Source organism: Glandiceps talaboti, chromosome 2 (genome assembly GCF_964340395.1).
Source record: "Glandiceps talaboti chromosome 2, keGlaTala1.1, whole genome shotgun sequence".
In the NCBI taxonomy this organism is placed as follows: domain Eukaryota; kingdom Metazoa; phylum Hemichordata; class Enteropneusta; family Spengelidae; genus Glandiceps; species Glandiceps talaboti.
Window position 1 is genome coordinate 33,856,010 of NC_135550.1, and position 15,666 is coordinate 33,871,675.

General features: G+C 40.3%; 1 protein-coding gene across 1 annotated transcript in view; it reads left to right on the forward strand.

Annotated features, from left to right (window-relative positions):
* Window positions 1-245: 245 nt before the first annotated feature.
* The window catches only part of LOC144448925 (alpha-soluble NSF attachment protein-like), a 24,567-nt gene continuing 9,146 nt past the window's right edge, over window positions 246-15,666 (forward strand). The window contains exons 1-5 of the mRNA XM_078139301.1: window positions 246-428; window positions 554-633; window positions 2,972-3,088; window positions 3,970-4,150; window positions 10,025-10,283. Of these exons, the coding sequence (XP_077995427.1) occupies window positions 337-428; window positions 554-633; window positions 2,972-3,088; window positions 3,970-4,150; window positions 10,025-10,283 (729 nt within the window). The 5' untranslated portion in view covers window positions 246-336. The remainder of the gene's footprint in view (window positions 429-553; window positions 634-2,971; window positions 3,089-3,969; window positions 4,151-10,024; window positions 10,284-15,666) is intronic.

The following is a 15,666-nucleotide window of genomic DNA, read 5'->3' on the forward strand; positions in this document are numbered from 1 at the left end:
CTACCCATTGGGAAAAGAACGAAAGTTTCAACATTTTACATAACGTAGTTTATATTAATTATTGTATACAAAATACTCACATTTAATAAATTATCATCTACACCAAATTTACCATTATGCCATGGCCAATGTCACAGTGACCAACTTCGACCGACCGTTGCGAAGTTGTTCCTTTATTCGATTACCCAGAGTTCAATGTAGGACGTCATGACGTAAATCTATTGTACGCATGCTCAGTATCCTCTACGGGTGTTGCATCTACTCGGTACAACTCGATTACCTAAAAATAGACTATTCGACACATATTTTTAAACCTTCCAACATATTTGGTGTAAAATGGCAGACAACGAAGAAAAGGCAGTGAAATTAGTAGCCGAGGCCGAAAAGAAAATGAAGTCTGCTGAAGGTTTTTTAGGCGGACTCTTTGGGTAAGTATTATTTTCGACAATCCCTGATCCACAACATGGCCTCTTCCGTATTTTACATGGCCTATATTTTGCTGAAATTGAATTGCAATCATAATTTTGCATACCATTGTGTTCCGTTGGTACAGGCGTTCTACGAAACAGGAAGATGCTAGCGAACTTTACCAAAGAGCAGCTAATATGTTTAAAATGGCAAAGAAATGGAGTGGTGAGTTTATTTAATTTGATTAAACTGTATCAGTGTATGTCATCATCCCATAGAAGTACTTCCATGGTCCACCAAACTCAGTTTAAAGCCAATCCTTCATGCAGATATCCTTGTTTTAGTTGATAAGTTGTGACATTTCAGTTAGCATATCATGTTGACCTCCAATATCAATAGGAAATGCGACGTGCAGAATAATACTAGAAAAACTGGTATTATTGTCGTATGATCGATCAGGGGTTATGACTCGTACTAGCTGCAATAATTGTAGCGTTTGATGTGATTTTGAGGTTTTTTTTCCGTCTGTTTTTGTACCTTTTTTCCTTCCGAAGTTTAACCCGAATCAAACGCTACAATTCCTCTAACGCAAACGCAAATAGATGAGACCTCATTGAAAACGTGAGCGAGGTGTCAGTGTACCGCCCGTTTCAAAATGCTGCATGCCTTGCTATATTTGCCGATTTTGACGGAAGTGGGGTACCTCTGAACACTTCTTGGGTCTTGAAGGCTCCGTTTGGCGTTAGGAAATGACCCATATTTTGCCAGATAAGGCGTAATTTAGCAGAAAAATCCGCCCAACTTTGCGATTCAGATCTGAATCGGTTCCGTCTATTTGCGTTTGTGTAAGAGGAATTGTAGCGTTTGATACGGGTTAAACTTCGGAACGAAAAAACCCTCAAAATCACATCAAACGCTACAATTATTGCAGCTAGACTCGTACGTGTCAGTGAACCGACTTGTTCATTATTATTATTATTATTATTAGTAGTAGTAGTAGTAGTATAATTGCGTATATATTCGACCACGTCCACCAAGGGCAAAGGGCAACGATTCTTGTTTATATCAACAGTGGAATAACATTGATAAATAAAGACAACAAACAACATGAAGACAATACAAGTAATCCCCCAACTGCAATAATTGTAGCGTTTGCGTATGTTTTTGTGCCTTGTTTCGGAAAATAATTTGTTTACATCATAGTTGCAAATACATACATTCAAATATCACACACACAACCGAAATATGGATTAAAGTAACAAAATATTAATAAAACAAACATAGGTTCTTTATTTATTGGCATCCCAAATAAACTATATAGTACAAATGAAATTCAAAATACCAACATTTATGTTCCTACAAAACTTCTGTATACTGGTTAAATGGTCAAAATCGGTGAAAATTTGTCAGAAAATGTTATTTTCAGTCGTATTAAATTTGAACGAAACTAATTAACGGCTCACTAATCCAATATATGATGCAATAGTCGACCTTGTCGTAGCAATGAAAGGGACAAAAATATCTGAAGTAGTCGCCCCATACCTTCTTAAAAATCATTTTGTGTAATTATATATCATTATTTGACAGAACAACAAAAAGTTATCACCAAATTTATGCTCAAAATCAGTTACAAAATGCCCACAAGTTGGTAGTATACGAGTTCGAAACGGGATGCCAAGGTGACTCTTTTTGCCGACATGCTTACCCACAAAAGCAAATATGCAGTCGGAACTTTGAAATAACGTTGCGATAATCTGATCCTTCCATAAATAGCATATAATGCATCAAGTTCACTCAGCCATCTCCTTGTATAAACATCATATTCATTGTCAAAATTGAGTGGAAATTTCTATGAACAGCATCTTTATTTACATTGCAAACGATGTCAGTGAGACAGATTTTGCTTCAGCAGTGTTGAAATTTGAATTTTACATTGAAAAATGCACGTAACAAAGCCAATATGAAAATCGCCAATATCAAGGTGTAAGTTTCCCTCCACAAATACAAGTCATTATTGAGCTGTAATAAAAAGAAATAAAACCAAAATAATCCATGATATAGCCACAAATTACCCCCAGAATGTTAGCATGGGCGTCAGCACGATCACAATTCGCTGTAATAATGATTATTTATTACCTTACAGCATGGAATGCATGGTATAGTAAATACATAGAAAAAATGTCACCTTACATTATTATTAACCATAGGGTGAGTGGGTAAGGGCATCAATACCATTGGCGTATTTAGAATAGATCATATTTTAGCTTTTATGTTCTCTATGAATTTGTACTTAAAATAAATTTGAATGAACTGGTGACAGATAAATATGTATGGTGTAGTACATGGCACTGTTTATATTTGGCACTGTTTATATTTGTCTCTGTGTAATACTTGTCACACTGTCACTTGTTTTTTATATGAACTTGAGACTTGAACTAAGAATCAATATTTACAGCATAACTCGAGACACCCCCGTTCAAGTGTCTACCCCTGTATTATCAGATGCAAGCTATCTTTGGAGACCTTGACCTTTATGATCTGTCTTACTTGTTATACTATACAGCTGCAGGAGGAGCTTTCTGTGAATCTGCTTCTATTCAATTACGACTAGGAAGTAAACATGAAGCTGCCAGTAACTTTGTAGATGCTGGTAATTGTTACAAGAAATCAGATCCTCAAGGTAAGACATCATAATGATGTATTTGTTTAAATACTGCCTCAAAAGCAGAAAGTGTTCAGGTGCTTTTGGCATTATGGCTGTCAGCATAGTGGGGTACTTTCAGGTACTCTGGATGGCAAACGGTTAATAAATAAGTAATAAGGAAGCCATAGTAAAGCTTGTCTATTAAAATCAACAAAAGAACAGTTAATTTCAAATTGATTTAGAAAAAAACCCACAAGCTTTTCAAATTGTTACTTTATTTTACAATGTATTGTAAGGAAAGAAAATTTTTAAAGAAAAGAATAGATATTGGTGGAGGGCTACAATTTGACTGGTTACTTTCAGTATTAATCATATCACTGTATGCCACTGTGATGCCATTGTTTCTTCTTCCATATAGTTAGGTCAAACTGAAATTTCACGTTGAACTTTCATGGCTAGATTAATTTGGTGGTGTTTTACTGAGAAAAAAAATTAAATGGGGAGTTTTGCACATTATGCAAAGAAACCTACATATTAGCATGTTATTTGTTAGAATAACTGAGGTATTAGAATAACTTAGACATAGATTATTAAAGAATATATGCCAATGATGATTTATAATACACCAAATTGATAGCATATACATGTACATGTAGGGACAGCATGACAGTTCACATTAAAATCAAACCATTCACATGATAAAACAGATCAGTGAAATCATAATAAATGTCATTAGTATACTATAATGCCGTTGTTAGGTTTTTGAGAAAAACTCACAAATCAATTGATGTTGCAATTATCATTTTACTGTATGTAATCAGATATTTGTTTTGAACCTGAATGTAGAATAATTGAAACTTAAGAGGTTTCCTACTATCAAGTTCACTTATCTGATTATTATGTATTTGATATTTCAGAGGCAGTGAACTGTTTACACAGAGCTGTAGAGATTTTTACTGATATGGGTAGATTCACTATTGCTGCAAAACACCATGTATCAATAGCAGAACTCTATGAGACTGAAATTATGGATATAGAAAAAGCAATAAGTAATTATGAACAAGCTGCAGACTATTACAGGGGTGAAGAGTCAAACAGGTAATTTGATACCAAAGATATACTTGGACAACTGTACATGCACGCATGCATGCACATTCTCGGACAACTGTACACGCAAACAAACTCACACATGTAGGCTGTAGCAAACATGCTTGCAGCATGCAACACATACACAATGCATATATGCAACACTCACAAACACACATGCAATTGCATGTACACATTCATCATATGGGCATTTTATTGAATAAAAACATGTACATTCAGTGACTCACATGAAAAGACAGATCTGTAAAAGAAGCACATGCAAACACGTACACACATGTACATGTACTGAAGTATACACATATGCACAATACAAATCAGGGTCATAAAGTGGACATGAATAAAACACACCAACACCTACATACATACTTTCCAATTTGAACATTCTTAATTGATGACAATTTAGTTAGCAAAGAACAGAAGCAATGAACCATTAGTAGATGGTACAGTTAAGGTTTTTCTAGACTGTCGACAGTTGCTCGCGCCTTTTTTTCCTACGTCTTATCTAAACTCCGATCCGGTGCAACACTATTTTAATCGCATACTGATATCGAGGGCCGAAGGTCCGAATGATCGAGGGCCGAACGACTGTTGTCCCTTGCCGCGCCCTCATGCGATAACAATGACATTTTTATTGTAGACTAGACATTTAGGTCATAGTTCACAAAGCTTGTCAATCAAAATGAACATGGTGTAGTCACGATCACCAAGCGAGTCAACATATCGAGACGCATTGGAGAAACTTGGATACTCACACTTGAAAGACTTTCAGAGAAGAATTATAGATGCCTATGTCTCTGGGAAAGATGTTTTCGTTAGTGTACTGACAGGAAGTGACAAGTCCATAGCCTATGAAGCCCAGGCTATGAAGTCGCTCTGATCGTTCTCGATACAGCTAACAACGTGTGCAACACCATTGTCCTAGTAGTATCCCCATTGATAGCTCTAATATAATCCCGTATATAAATGGCGAAGGCCCTTTTATTTGTGGTAATTTTGAAACAATAGGGAAGTGGTAACAACCTAGCGATAGCTCCTGCTAAACTGCAGTTATGCACGTGTTCCGACCATTGACACATCTACCTACTATACTGTGACCAAGTCATTATGAATATATGACGTATGTAATTACTGCATTCGTCTTCAATAACAATGGAAATCTGAGGTACATTTCTCGAAATTACTTTCGGTCAGACATCAGAAAAGTTACGCCGACTTTGCCATTGATAACTTTACGCAGCTGTCAATCAACATGTAGTACGCACAAACGAACTAATCCTAATGATGCTTACATTTATCTCCAAAATAAACACGATAGTCAATAGCTGAAAATCACGATAGTGTGCCATATACATGTACACGATTACAAAAAGTAAATTTGTCATTGACGTCAATTCTAGCCGTCTTCTTTGCTTGAAACCAAGTTATGAGCACATGGAGTACAGATATTCTCTGTGTCTTGCACAACGACCAATCCCAATCAGATTGGGCAAACAACGCCTCGACCGCCTCTCTCTGATCTTCGGTGACGGTAATTGACATCTTTAAAACTCACCCTGACTGCAAGTTCGGACTGACGTACTCGTGATTGCCTGTACTGATCTTTCTTCAACTGTAAAATTTAACAAATCAGATGACCATGAAATGCTTATAAATTGTTGTCTGACGTACTTCAATTTATTGGGGTCACCCTATTTTTTTTCTTCTGTTTTTCATTATCCGGCCAACCCAAAGTTTCACCCCCCCCCCCCCCCCCCGACATCAACAACAAAAATCACATAAAAGGAAAACATCAAGGAAAAGACACAATAAACTGTCATGTCATATAGCATTGTGATAAAGATTATGTAAATTGACTCCTTAATCGGAATCTGAAATAATGGGGTGCAATAGCTTTAGGTATATATAGACTCGGGACTCTGAGGAGGCACTAGTTGAAGACGGTCGGATCGGAGCACGATCTCCATGCTGTGGTAAATATGGAGGCACTTTTCTGTTTTTGTTTCAGGTAGAACGTCTACCATTTGCATATTTGAATATTATCTACGCTTCGCTATCACACATTTTATACATGAATTTTATAACTATATAATATGCTAGCTGCAGTCGAGGGAAGGTAAAAAAGGGTGTCCAAAACATCTATTGCTTGGGTGGAGTGTCGGTCGGAGTTGGTACAATAAGTCGACTTCCGTAGCTCTCGCTACCAGTACCACTGTAACAGCAAGCTGCTAAACACGGCAATAGACTAGTGAGCATGACAATGTATCGGGCGTCGAGGTCGTCAACGACGTCATTTACGAATGTTAAAAAAACGCACGGTTTCAAGCTTTAACAAAGAAAGATAGGAAAGGAAAAAGTACTTGATTATGACCATCAAAATGCATTTACGAGGTCAAATTTGCGCTGCAGTTTACGTGTGTTGAATGTTGAGTGACCTTACATTGAACTGTATGCAAATCATACGATAGAGTAAAGCCCCATGAAATGACGTCACATCATGAATAAGTAATAGCAACGGAGATGGCACGACCGAAAACAGTCGCGCGGGCCTTCAGCCCTCGATATCAGTATGCAGTATTATAGTAGTATTGCGCCGGATTGGAGTGCGGCAATGACTTAAGTTTAGATAGAACGTAGGGAAAAAAGGCGCAAGCGACTGTCGACAGTCTAAGGTTTTTCCTTCATTTATGAATTGAATTGAATAGAATGTTTGTGTTCATTAGAAGTTTATACTCATAGATCCTGACATTCGTTTTACAGGCATAACAAACCACTCCACAGGTGCATCCATTACCACCTGTATCTCAGACATGCATGGGTCTATTTCAACCAAACATGGCATATAATTATGTCAGATGCTATGGTAGGCATATGCATGCCACTTTGTTTCAAGACCTTTGCGATAATAGCCGAATAGTGGCCATATTTGTTGCAAAAATTCAGATTTTGCCTGCTAAACTATTGAAGCACCCATATTATCTATGATTTGCTTTCTAATTAGACTTTGACTTTGACGCTATGTTTGAACGATATATTCAAAGATACATGTACCTCCAATGCTCACAGCGTTTGAACTTTTATGGCTGTGATGGTCGCATGTCGGCCTAAATGTAGTGTTAAAACTTATAATCAAGAGTCAATACAAAGGAAATCCACAAAATCTGAAGAGAATATTTACGGTGCTATCTTGGCAACAACTTCTTTGATAGCAGTTTCTGTAAGTACGGTGGCGAAGACATCGTGTGCTCTAATATAAGGTATCTTTTTACATAACGAAAACATATCTCACACGTGTTAAATTCTGTGCAATACAGTGGTTGAAATAGCAAATTAACCCCTCCCCTCGTTCTCCTATTATTTCGCGTAAGTTTGGCTCTGCAATTCGACCGTGAGGAAAACCCAAAAGTACGCTGACATCTCACTCACGTTTTCAGTGTGACCTCGTCCATTTGCGTTACCGTTAGAGAAATTGTAGTGATTGCTTCCAGACAAACATTGGAACGGAGAAAGGCACAAAAACAGATGAAATACCCCCAAAATCACAGTACACACTACAGTTATTGCAGCTAGTATAAGACACGGTTTGAGTGAACCACGTACACGTTACATGGAAGGCCAGTTCATTGAAGGGGTGAGCAGTGTGGTACATCAATCATAATAACAATATTTATGATTCGTTGCCGACTTCGATGTTGTCTAATAAACAAGAAAGGCCTAAGTATGCGGCGACATCAGTTACAATATAAACATGTGGCTTGGTAATTGTCGATCAAACTCTCAATATTGCTCACTAATTAGCTGGCAACATCGGTAGTTTGCTGTCCGGGAAATTAGTGCGATGACTAAGCATGTGATGATATAAGCAATGTGCAAATTAGGTAAAACAATGTGAATTTTGGTCAAAAACACATCTCAAAAAGTACTTTTTCGTTGGGTCTGAAATTTAGTTCAATATTTCTAGATATGTTATTCTGCAGATGTTCAAAAATGTTTAACACAATTCGCCCTAGAAACCATGACCATGCCCTTGGAAACAACCAAATGTTAGTATACTTTGCTAAAATGAGTGAATAAACATTCAAAAAATGTATGCAAATATCTCTAGCAACAAGACAATGCCCATAGCAACAGTCAAATGATGATGTCTATTGCAAAGGTAACAATAGGGATGACAACTAGCCAACTAAATAAACATTCAAATAATGTTTGTAAATACACCTAGCAACAAGATCATGCCCATAGCAACACCCAAATGATGGTGTATATTGCAAAGATAGAAACAGGAATGGGAAGGCAAGTGAATATTAATTTTAGAATATTCAAATATTCCTGGCAACAAGATCATGCATGCCCTTAGCAACAGCAAAATTGTGTTGTATATTGCAGAGATACCAACAGGGATGGGTAGGCAAATGATTAAACATTCATAAAATATCAAAATATGCAAATATCCCTAGCAACAAGACCATGCCCATAGCAACAGGAAAGTAAATGAATACACATTTACAAATGTATGCAAATATGCCTAGCAACAAGACCATGCCCATAGCAACTGTCAAATGATGTGTATTACAAAGATGAAAATAGGGATGGGTAGGTACATTGGTAAACATTTAAAACATGGTCTTATGTTTGACTAGCAACAAGACCATGCCCATAGCAACAGCCAAATGATGGTATATATGGCAAACATGACAACACAGGTAGTTAAGTTAGGCAAGTAGATAAATATTTTAAAAAGAATAACAAAATCACACAGTAACTAAGAAACAAATCTGATTAAAATCTGATGTGTTGAATACAGCTCGATTTCTATTTACCTTTTATTTTAGTTTTTCATTTTGTTTGTTCCGGGAGTGATTGTCACCTTCCCACGTCTGACCCTATATAATAGAAATTCTTGTTTGAAAGATTTGAAAGAATAACTCAACCAATCAGCAAGCTTCTTTCTCAAGACAGTAGTGGCTTACTGTGCGTATGTGCTTGTTACTTGGTATACCAGTGTTATGTATACCCTTTCACAGTCAACTAAGGTACCAACTTTTCCAATTTGTGAATCAGACCTTTGCCATTGGTGTAGAGCTAGGACAGAGCCAGTCAAGTGTTTTTTAATCAATGTTGCCCGTATTTCATCACATCAGACAGCCAATTTCATTAAATCAGATTTGTTCATATCCACCATATTTTGGCCAGGTACCATAATACATATAAGTTGTCAGACATCACCAACTCATGCATTACACAAACATATACATATATACAACAATGATGTTTTGTACACTTTATGCTAAATTTGGCATTCACAATGCTGTGTTATGCTGTTATAGCTACATGTAGATTTCTTATTGTCTGTGATGTTTGTCTACAAGGGAATTGCAGTGACCACATGATACAACAAACAAAAAATACAGCTGTTGGGGAAAAATAACATCTGTGCATATCATTATCTGCAGTGCTCTCTACTAATCAGAATGCAAAATTGATGGCAGGTGACATATTAATGCTCATATTGTCATTATATTTAATAATAAAGTTGACAGGGATTGCCCTTTATCAATTTCTGAAATCATGCATGGTCACGTTCACCCCAAGATCTCGTATTCAATATTTCTTAAAGTCACAGGCATAATAATTTCTGGTAAAATATAAAGATTTGAAATTAATTGTATTTTTTCAAAGAAATTTCAAGATTAGGTTAATAATTTGCATTCATACCTAAGGCACTATTCTCTGGATAAAATAAAAATTAATGTTTTGAATTATTTGAATAACTTCACTACTTCCATGAGATTGATTTGAGTTGAACTCTACTATTGGGAAACAGGAACATAAATCTTGAGATGTGAACGTTGTTCCTTTGCATTTCAGCGCAGCTAACAAATGTTTACTGAAAGTCGCACTGTATGCAGCCCAATTAGAGCAGTATCCCAAAGCTATAGAGATCTATGAACAGGTGGCATCATCTGCCATGGACAGTACACTACTCAAATACAGTGCAAAGGATTACTTCTTCAAAGCAGCCCTCTGTCATATGTGTGTGGATTTACTCAATGCTCAACACGCGATACAAAAATATGAAGATATGTTCCCACAGTTTACTGGTAGTAGAGAGTATAAACTGGTTAAGGTGAGTAAATGTATCTTTTCCAGGTATTTTACATTATGGCTTTCCTAAATGAGACCTTATATGCTGTAAATTCTGATTGAAAACTAAAGCTGAACACACAAATTGTGACTTATGATGTCAGTATAGTGAATTATTTGACTATTACTCAGAGGTCGCGGTAGCTTTTTTTCTGATGCGTCCCTGGGACGCGTTCTTGCCAAAATTAGCGTCAAAATCCTATTACGGTGCGTCTTTTCCAAATTTGCATGCACACAGTTACTACATGTCTTTCAGATGTACACTAAATACGTTACAAATGTAAATACATGTACATGAACACATCAGTGTCATTCTCCCGCACACCGTATACAAGTACATAGTTTGCACTTCCAAAAAGAAAACATTTATATGCAAGAATACGCTATACAGTGGTTTAACTTCATCTTTCTAGACTTTCGATTTTCTATGGTAATCACTCTCTAATAATATGTGCTCCGAGAACGAACTCCGGATGAATATATAGCGAAGTGGGAGAAGACGTGTCGAAACCCCGTAGCGTATAAATCCAGAGCTAATGTTAGGGCGGTTCTTGGAGTCTGACCGTACGGCGTACACAAAACTACACTATGATACAAAACCGCAATGCATAAACTAAGTTCCATGACATGAATGATGAAGTATGAACGACAGCGTGAACTTCAATTTAACAGAGAAACAGTTGGAAAAGTTTGATACAAATTTTGTGTCGCTACGTTGTAATCGTTTATTCTTGAATGACGCCTAACATGTGCCATGTTCACTGTAAATTCACGTAATGCGTTTGATCCCATAACGAAGCTCAAAATAAGTTTCAGTTTTAGTGAGAATGAAATGGTGACATGGCAGTATGAATTTATCCACGTGAAGTTTCAGCATAGACTACTGTCCACCGATGTGGTCTATTTAATCATCGCTTCGCCTGTGAGGGAAGATGCTTCACCGTAGCATAAGGCCGTGCTATCGATGGAAACTCTGCCAAACCACGTCTGTTAATAAGTAACCAATCACGTGGATAAGTATTTATAATATCACATAGTTTCTAAACTACCCAAGACGTGCTTGGCACGTCTGGAAATGATCATGGGGCACATGAAACTGTTGGAACGTTTTGTATACGATGGGTCATATTCAAATTTCACAGGTCACACTGCACATATAAATTTAGACGGTAGTTACAATCAGAACTGACTAATTCACGATGTCTGGTTCTACAACTTTGAAGCAAAGATGATTTGACACACACATCCAGATAAGTTAGAAAACGAATGTTTAATGGTAATAAAATAATACAAAAGCAATAATAAAAGACACGCATAACAAAAGCAAAGGTAACTACATGTCAAATAAATCTAGCATAAACCAAAGCCACTTTGGGCAGAGGGCACTACTGATCTGGTCGATGGCAAGATGGGTGAGTATGAATTGTGGTGCCAGTTGAGGCAAGTTGGGGGCCTGTTGGAGGCCGAGCGATGCCAGTTGGAGGCGAATGGGGGCAGAAGTACGAAGTACGGTCCCCCAAAGTGCCATAGACCAGGTCAGTTGCCAAGAGGAGGTTGAAAGGGGTGGTGGTGGGAATGTGGAGAAGTGTACTACAGCTATGATGGTAGCGAATTCTTGTGAAAGAATGAGGTGATAGGCAATAAATGTGTGACTGGTATGGTCTGTAAACAGAGGTTATGTAATTGCTAGGTGTGTACCTTCCTGTGTTGTCAAACACTTATTTAACAAGTTAAATATTGTATTTGACACACACATCCAGATAAGTTAGAAAACGAATGTTTAATGGTAATAAAATAATACAAAAGCAATAATAAAAGACACGCATAACAAAAGCAAAGGTAACTACATGTCAAATAAATCTAGCATAAACCAAAACCACTTTGGGCAGAGGGCACTACTGATCTGGTCGATGGCAAGATGGGTGAGTATGAATTGTGGTGCCAGTTGAGGCAAGTTGGGGGCCTGTTGGAGGCCGAGCGATGCCAGTTGGAGGCGAATGGGGGCAGAAGTACGAAGTACGGTCCCCAAGACTGAGGGGTGGAAATGCCATGACCAGACCGAAGTACCCCCATGAGATGAGAGGTAGAATTTGTAATTTGTGCGAATTTGTAGTGCTTTAATGAAGTTTTTTACGGTTTTTGAATGGCCATCGAAATGAGTGGCCGCCAGCATCAGACTGAGGTCTGAGGTACGGCCACATCAACCGAAATGACGAAGTTTCACGGCCCAGGAGGACCGGGCTGGAGCCGGAGTCCGTGACTGGGAGGAAACAACGACTAGCCGAAATGAAGACACTTCCCGCCCTCAGAGGGCATAGGGCCCTACCGCCGAGGTGAAAGTGGCTACGCCGAAATGACACCAATCCACGAACCCAGCAAGGGAGGGGATGGGACCTCCACGGAACCGGAGGGGAAAGGGTGTCGGGGATCGAAATGCGTGAACGGACAACAGCAGGGGGCGAGATGAAGGGATGAACCGCCGGCAAGTGTTGTTCATCACGCAGGACCAAAGGACAGCAGAGCTGCGCCCCTGAGGGGGCGAGTGCTGACTGGGGGAGTATGAGTGCACGGGTGTGCTGGATGGTGGCCAGCCGCAAGTTTAGGACCTACCAACTCGTCATGCCCAAACAAAAGAAATCTAAAATTTCGGACCTGGCCTCGCACTAAAAACCAGAGAAAAAAACCTTTACCAGGCAAAAACTCTGGAAAAGCGTTAGGCGCCCCCCCCCCCCCCCCCCCCCCCAAACCAAGAAGAAAGTAAGTCAAACTAAAAACGCAGGAAACTAAACAAACAACCAAAGCTAACAATAGATGAAACACTTAACAATGGCCTTTGTTTTGAAGTCAGCAGCCATTAGCAAGTTTTTGGAAAGCCGTGTGTAATACATGTGAAGGTGTCCGTATGTAAGTGGTATAGCAGTCACTGTTCCAGCGTCCAAGCGTGCGAATGACGTGGTCCGGCAGGTGGGCCGCCGCAGCCGCTGTGGCAGCCCCAATGCGGAAGGAGTGTCCGGCGTAGGTGTAAGGGTCCAGTCCCAGGCGTTGCAGTGCCACGCGTAAAAGGATGACGAATTTGGTCGAAGTCAGGGGTGAGCCGTCGGGAAGTACAAAGAGGGGGTCCTCAGCCGCTGCTGCCATAGCCGTGCGTATTTCGACAAACTGCGAAAGCGATGAGACGGGGCACACTGTATTGGAAGTTCTGTACAGTCGTAGATCAAAACCTTTCCTGAAAGGGTCTGTCTTCGATGCTTTGATATGAACGGTGGCCGTAACTGCAGACCGCCGATGTGGATGAAACGAAACGTCCCCGTAGCAGAGATGGATATGGTGGCTGAAGGATGCGGTCAAGGGAGTGAACTCGCCGCAGCGTAGAAACCCAAAGAACGCGAGAAGGAACGCAGATTCCAGAAGTAAGTCCGTGTACGATCCAAACAGTGTGTTACGCAAGAGATGGCACAGATTTTGAAGCAGAGGAAGTGTGATCGGTAGGCGTGGATGGGGATTGTCTCCTTGTGTACGACGGATGCCGCGAATGACGTGTTGAAGTCGCAGGAGTGGTTGCCCTGATGTAGAGAGCAATGGATTTGGAAGCCCTGCCTGAACGTAGTGGTTACGGACCCCAGCCAAATACACCTTGATGGTTTAGTATGAGAGCCGAAGTGTGTGAGCACAATGGGAGACGAAGTAGATAAGTATCTCCTCAGAGATGTTGGGGTAAGCAGGCGATGGACCGGCGATGTCGAAGAGAGCAGTAAAACGTAGCCATGCTCGTAGGCCGGTGTTGTAGGATGACCTGGTTCTCGATCCCAGTGCCGATAATTGGTATGATGAGATAGCCTGGTTTAGGTGAAGAGCACGTTGGAGGGTAGGGGGCACGGCTTGGCGGCTGCTCCAGGTGCTACTTGTCGGAAACGCTGCATCTGAAAACGAGAAAGAGAATCGGCGATTGTGTTAGTATTACCGGGGATGAATGCTGCGGAATACACAAAACTGCACGTGGCAGCCACTAGAACTAATCGGCGCATAAGCATCATGATCACTTTTGACTTTGATCGGCCCTTGTTAATGATATGCACTGTTGCGAGGTTATCAGAATGAAAAACAATGCGCTTTCGTGACCAACTATCCCCCCACAGTACACTTGCTACTACAATCGGATATAGTTCCTGAAAGGCAATGGAGAGAGAAGGGTTAGAGTCAAGCCTGAGGTCATGTGCCCAGTGTCCCTGGAACCAGTGTCCTTGGTAGTATCCACCGTAGCCTAGACCGCTAGCGTCGGTGTACAGACCCATGCTCGGTGATGGGGTTGGCGCGTCATCCAGAAATAGCGAGACACCGTTCCAATGTGATGCAAAGTGGAGCCACATGCGGATGTCTTGCTTGCAGTTGTGTGAGAGTTTGACGTAATGGTGGAGGTGCTTGACCGACGTAGACAGTTCGATGAGGTATGAGACGAATGTGCGCCCCGGGGGCACCACCCGTGCTGCGAAGTTCAAGTGACCCAGAAGACTGAGAATGTCTCTCTTCGTGCATGAAGAGCGCCCGAGAAATGACGTGAGGAGTGCTTGCAAGCGGTCTAATTTGTCGAGTGGAAGGCGGGCTTCCATGAGTTCGGTGTCTAGAAGAATGCCGAGGTATTCGAGAACGCATGTAGGACCCTCCGTCTTATGTTTAGATAGGGGAATATTGAGTCTGTGGAAAATGGACAGCAGTGAGGTCATGGTTTGATGTGCGTTACTGGACACCTTGTCGACGGTGAGGAAGTCATCCAGGAGGTGGAATATGACGTGGATGTTGTAATTATGTTCAGCAATCCAGCAAATAGCTGTTGACAGTTGATCGAAGATTTTCGGACTGGAGCGGCAGCCAAATGTGAGGCGCATGTAAAAATAATACTGGTCGCGCCATTTTAGCCCGTAGAGGTGCCAGAGTGAGGGGTGTATAGGAATAAGTTTGAATGCATCTGTGATGTCAGTCTTACAGAGCCGGGCGCCTTTTCCTGCTCGTTTAATTGCGTTGATGGCGTCGTCCAGTTTGACATATGACAGTGAGAACTCTTCTTTGTTGATTAGGTCGTTTATGCTGGTGACCTTGGCACTGTTGCGCGGCGACGAAAGGTCTAAAATCAGTCTCTTCTTGTTTGAATATTTTTTGTCAACGACGCCGAGGGGACTGCAGCGAAACTCGGGAAATGGCGGAGCGTTGAAGGGACCGATCATGTAACCTTTCCGTACCTCTTCCTCAAGCTGAATTGAAACAATGTTTGCCTGGTTGCGTGCCGAAAGCAGGTTTTGGGCGACGTAGGTGTCACGCGGTAGTGTAGTGACCCCCGTATGGAAACCGTTGGTGAGACCCGAAATCAAGTG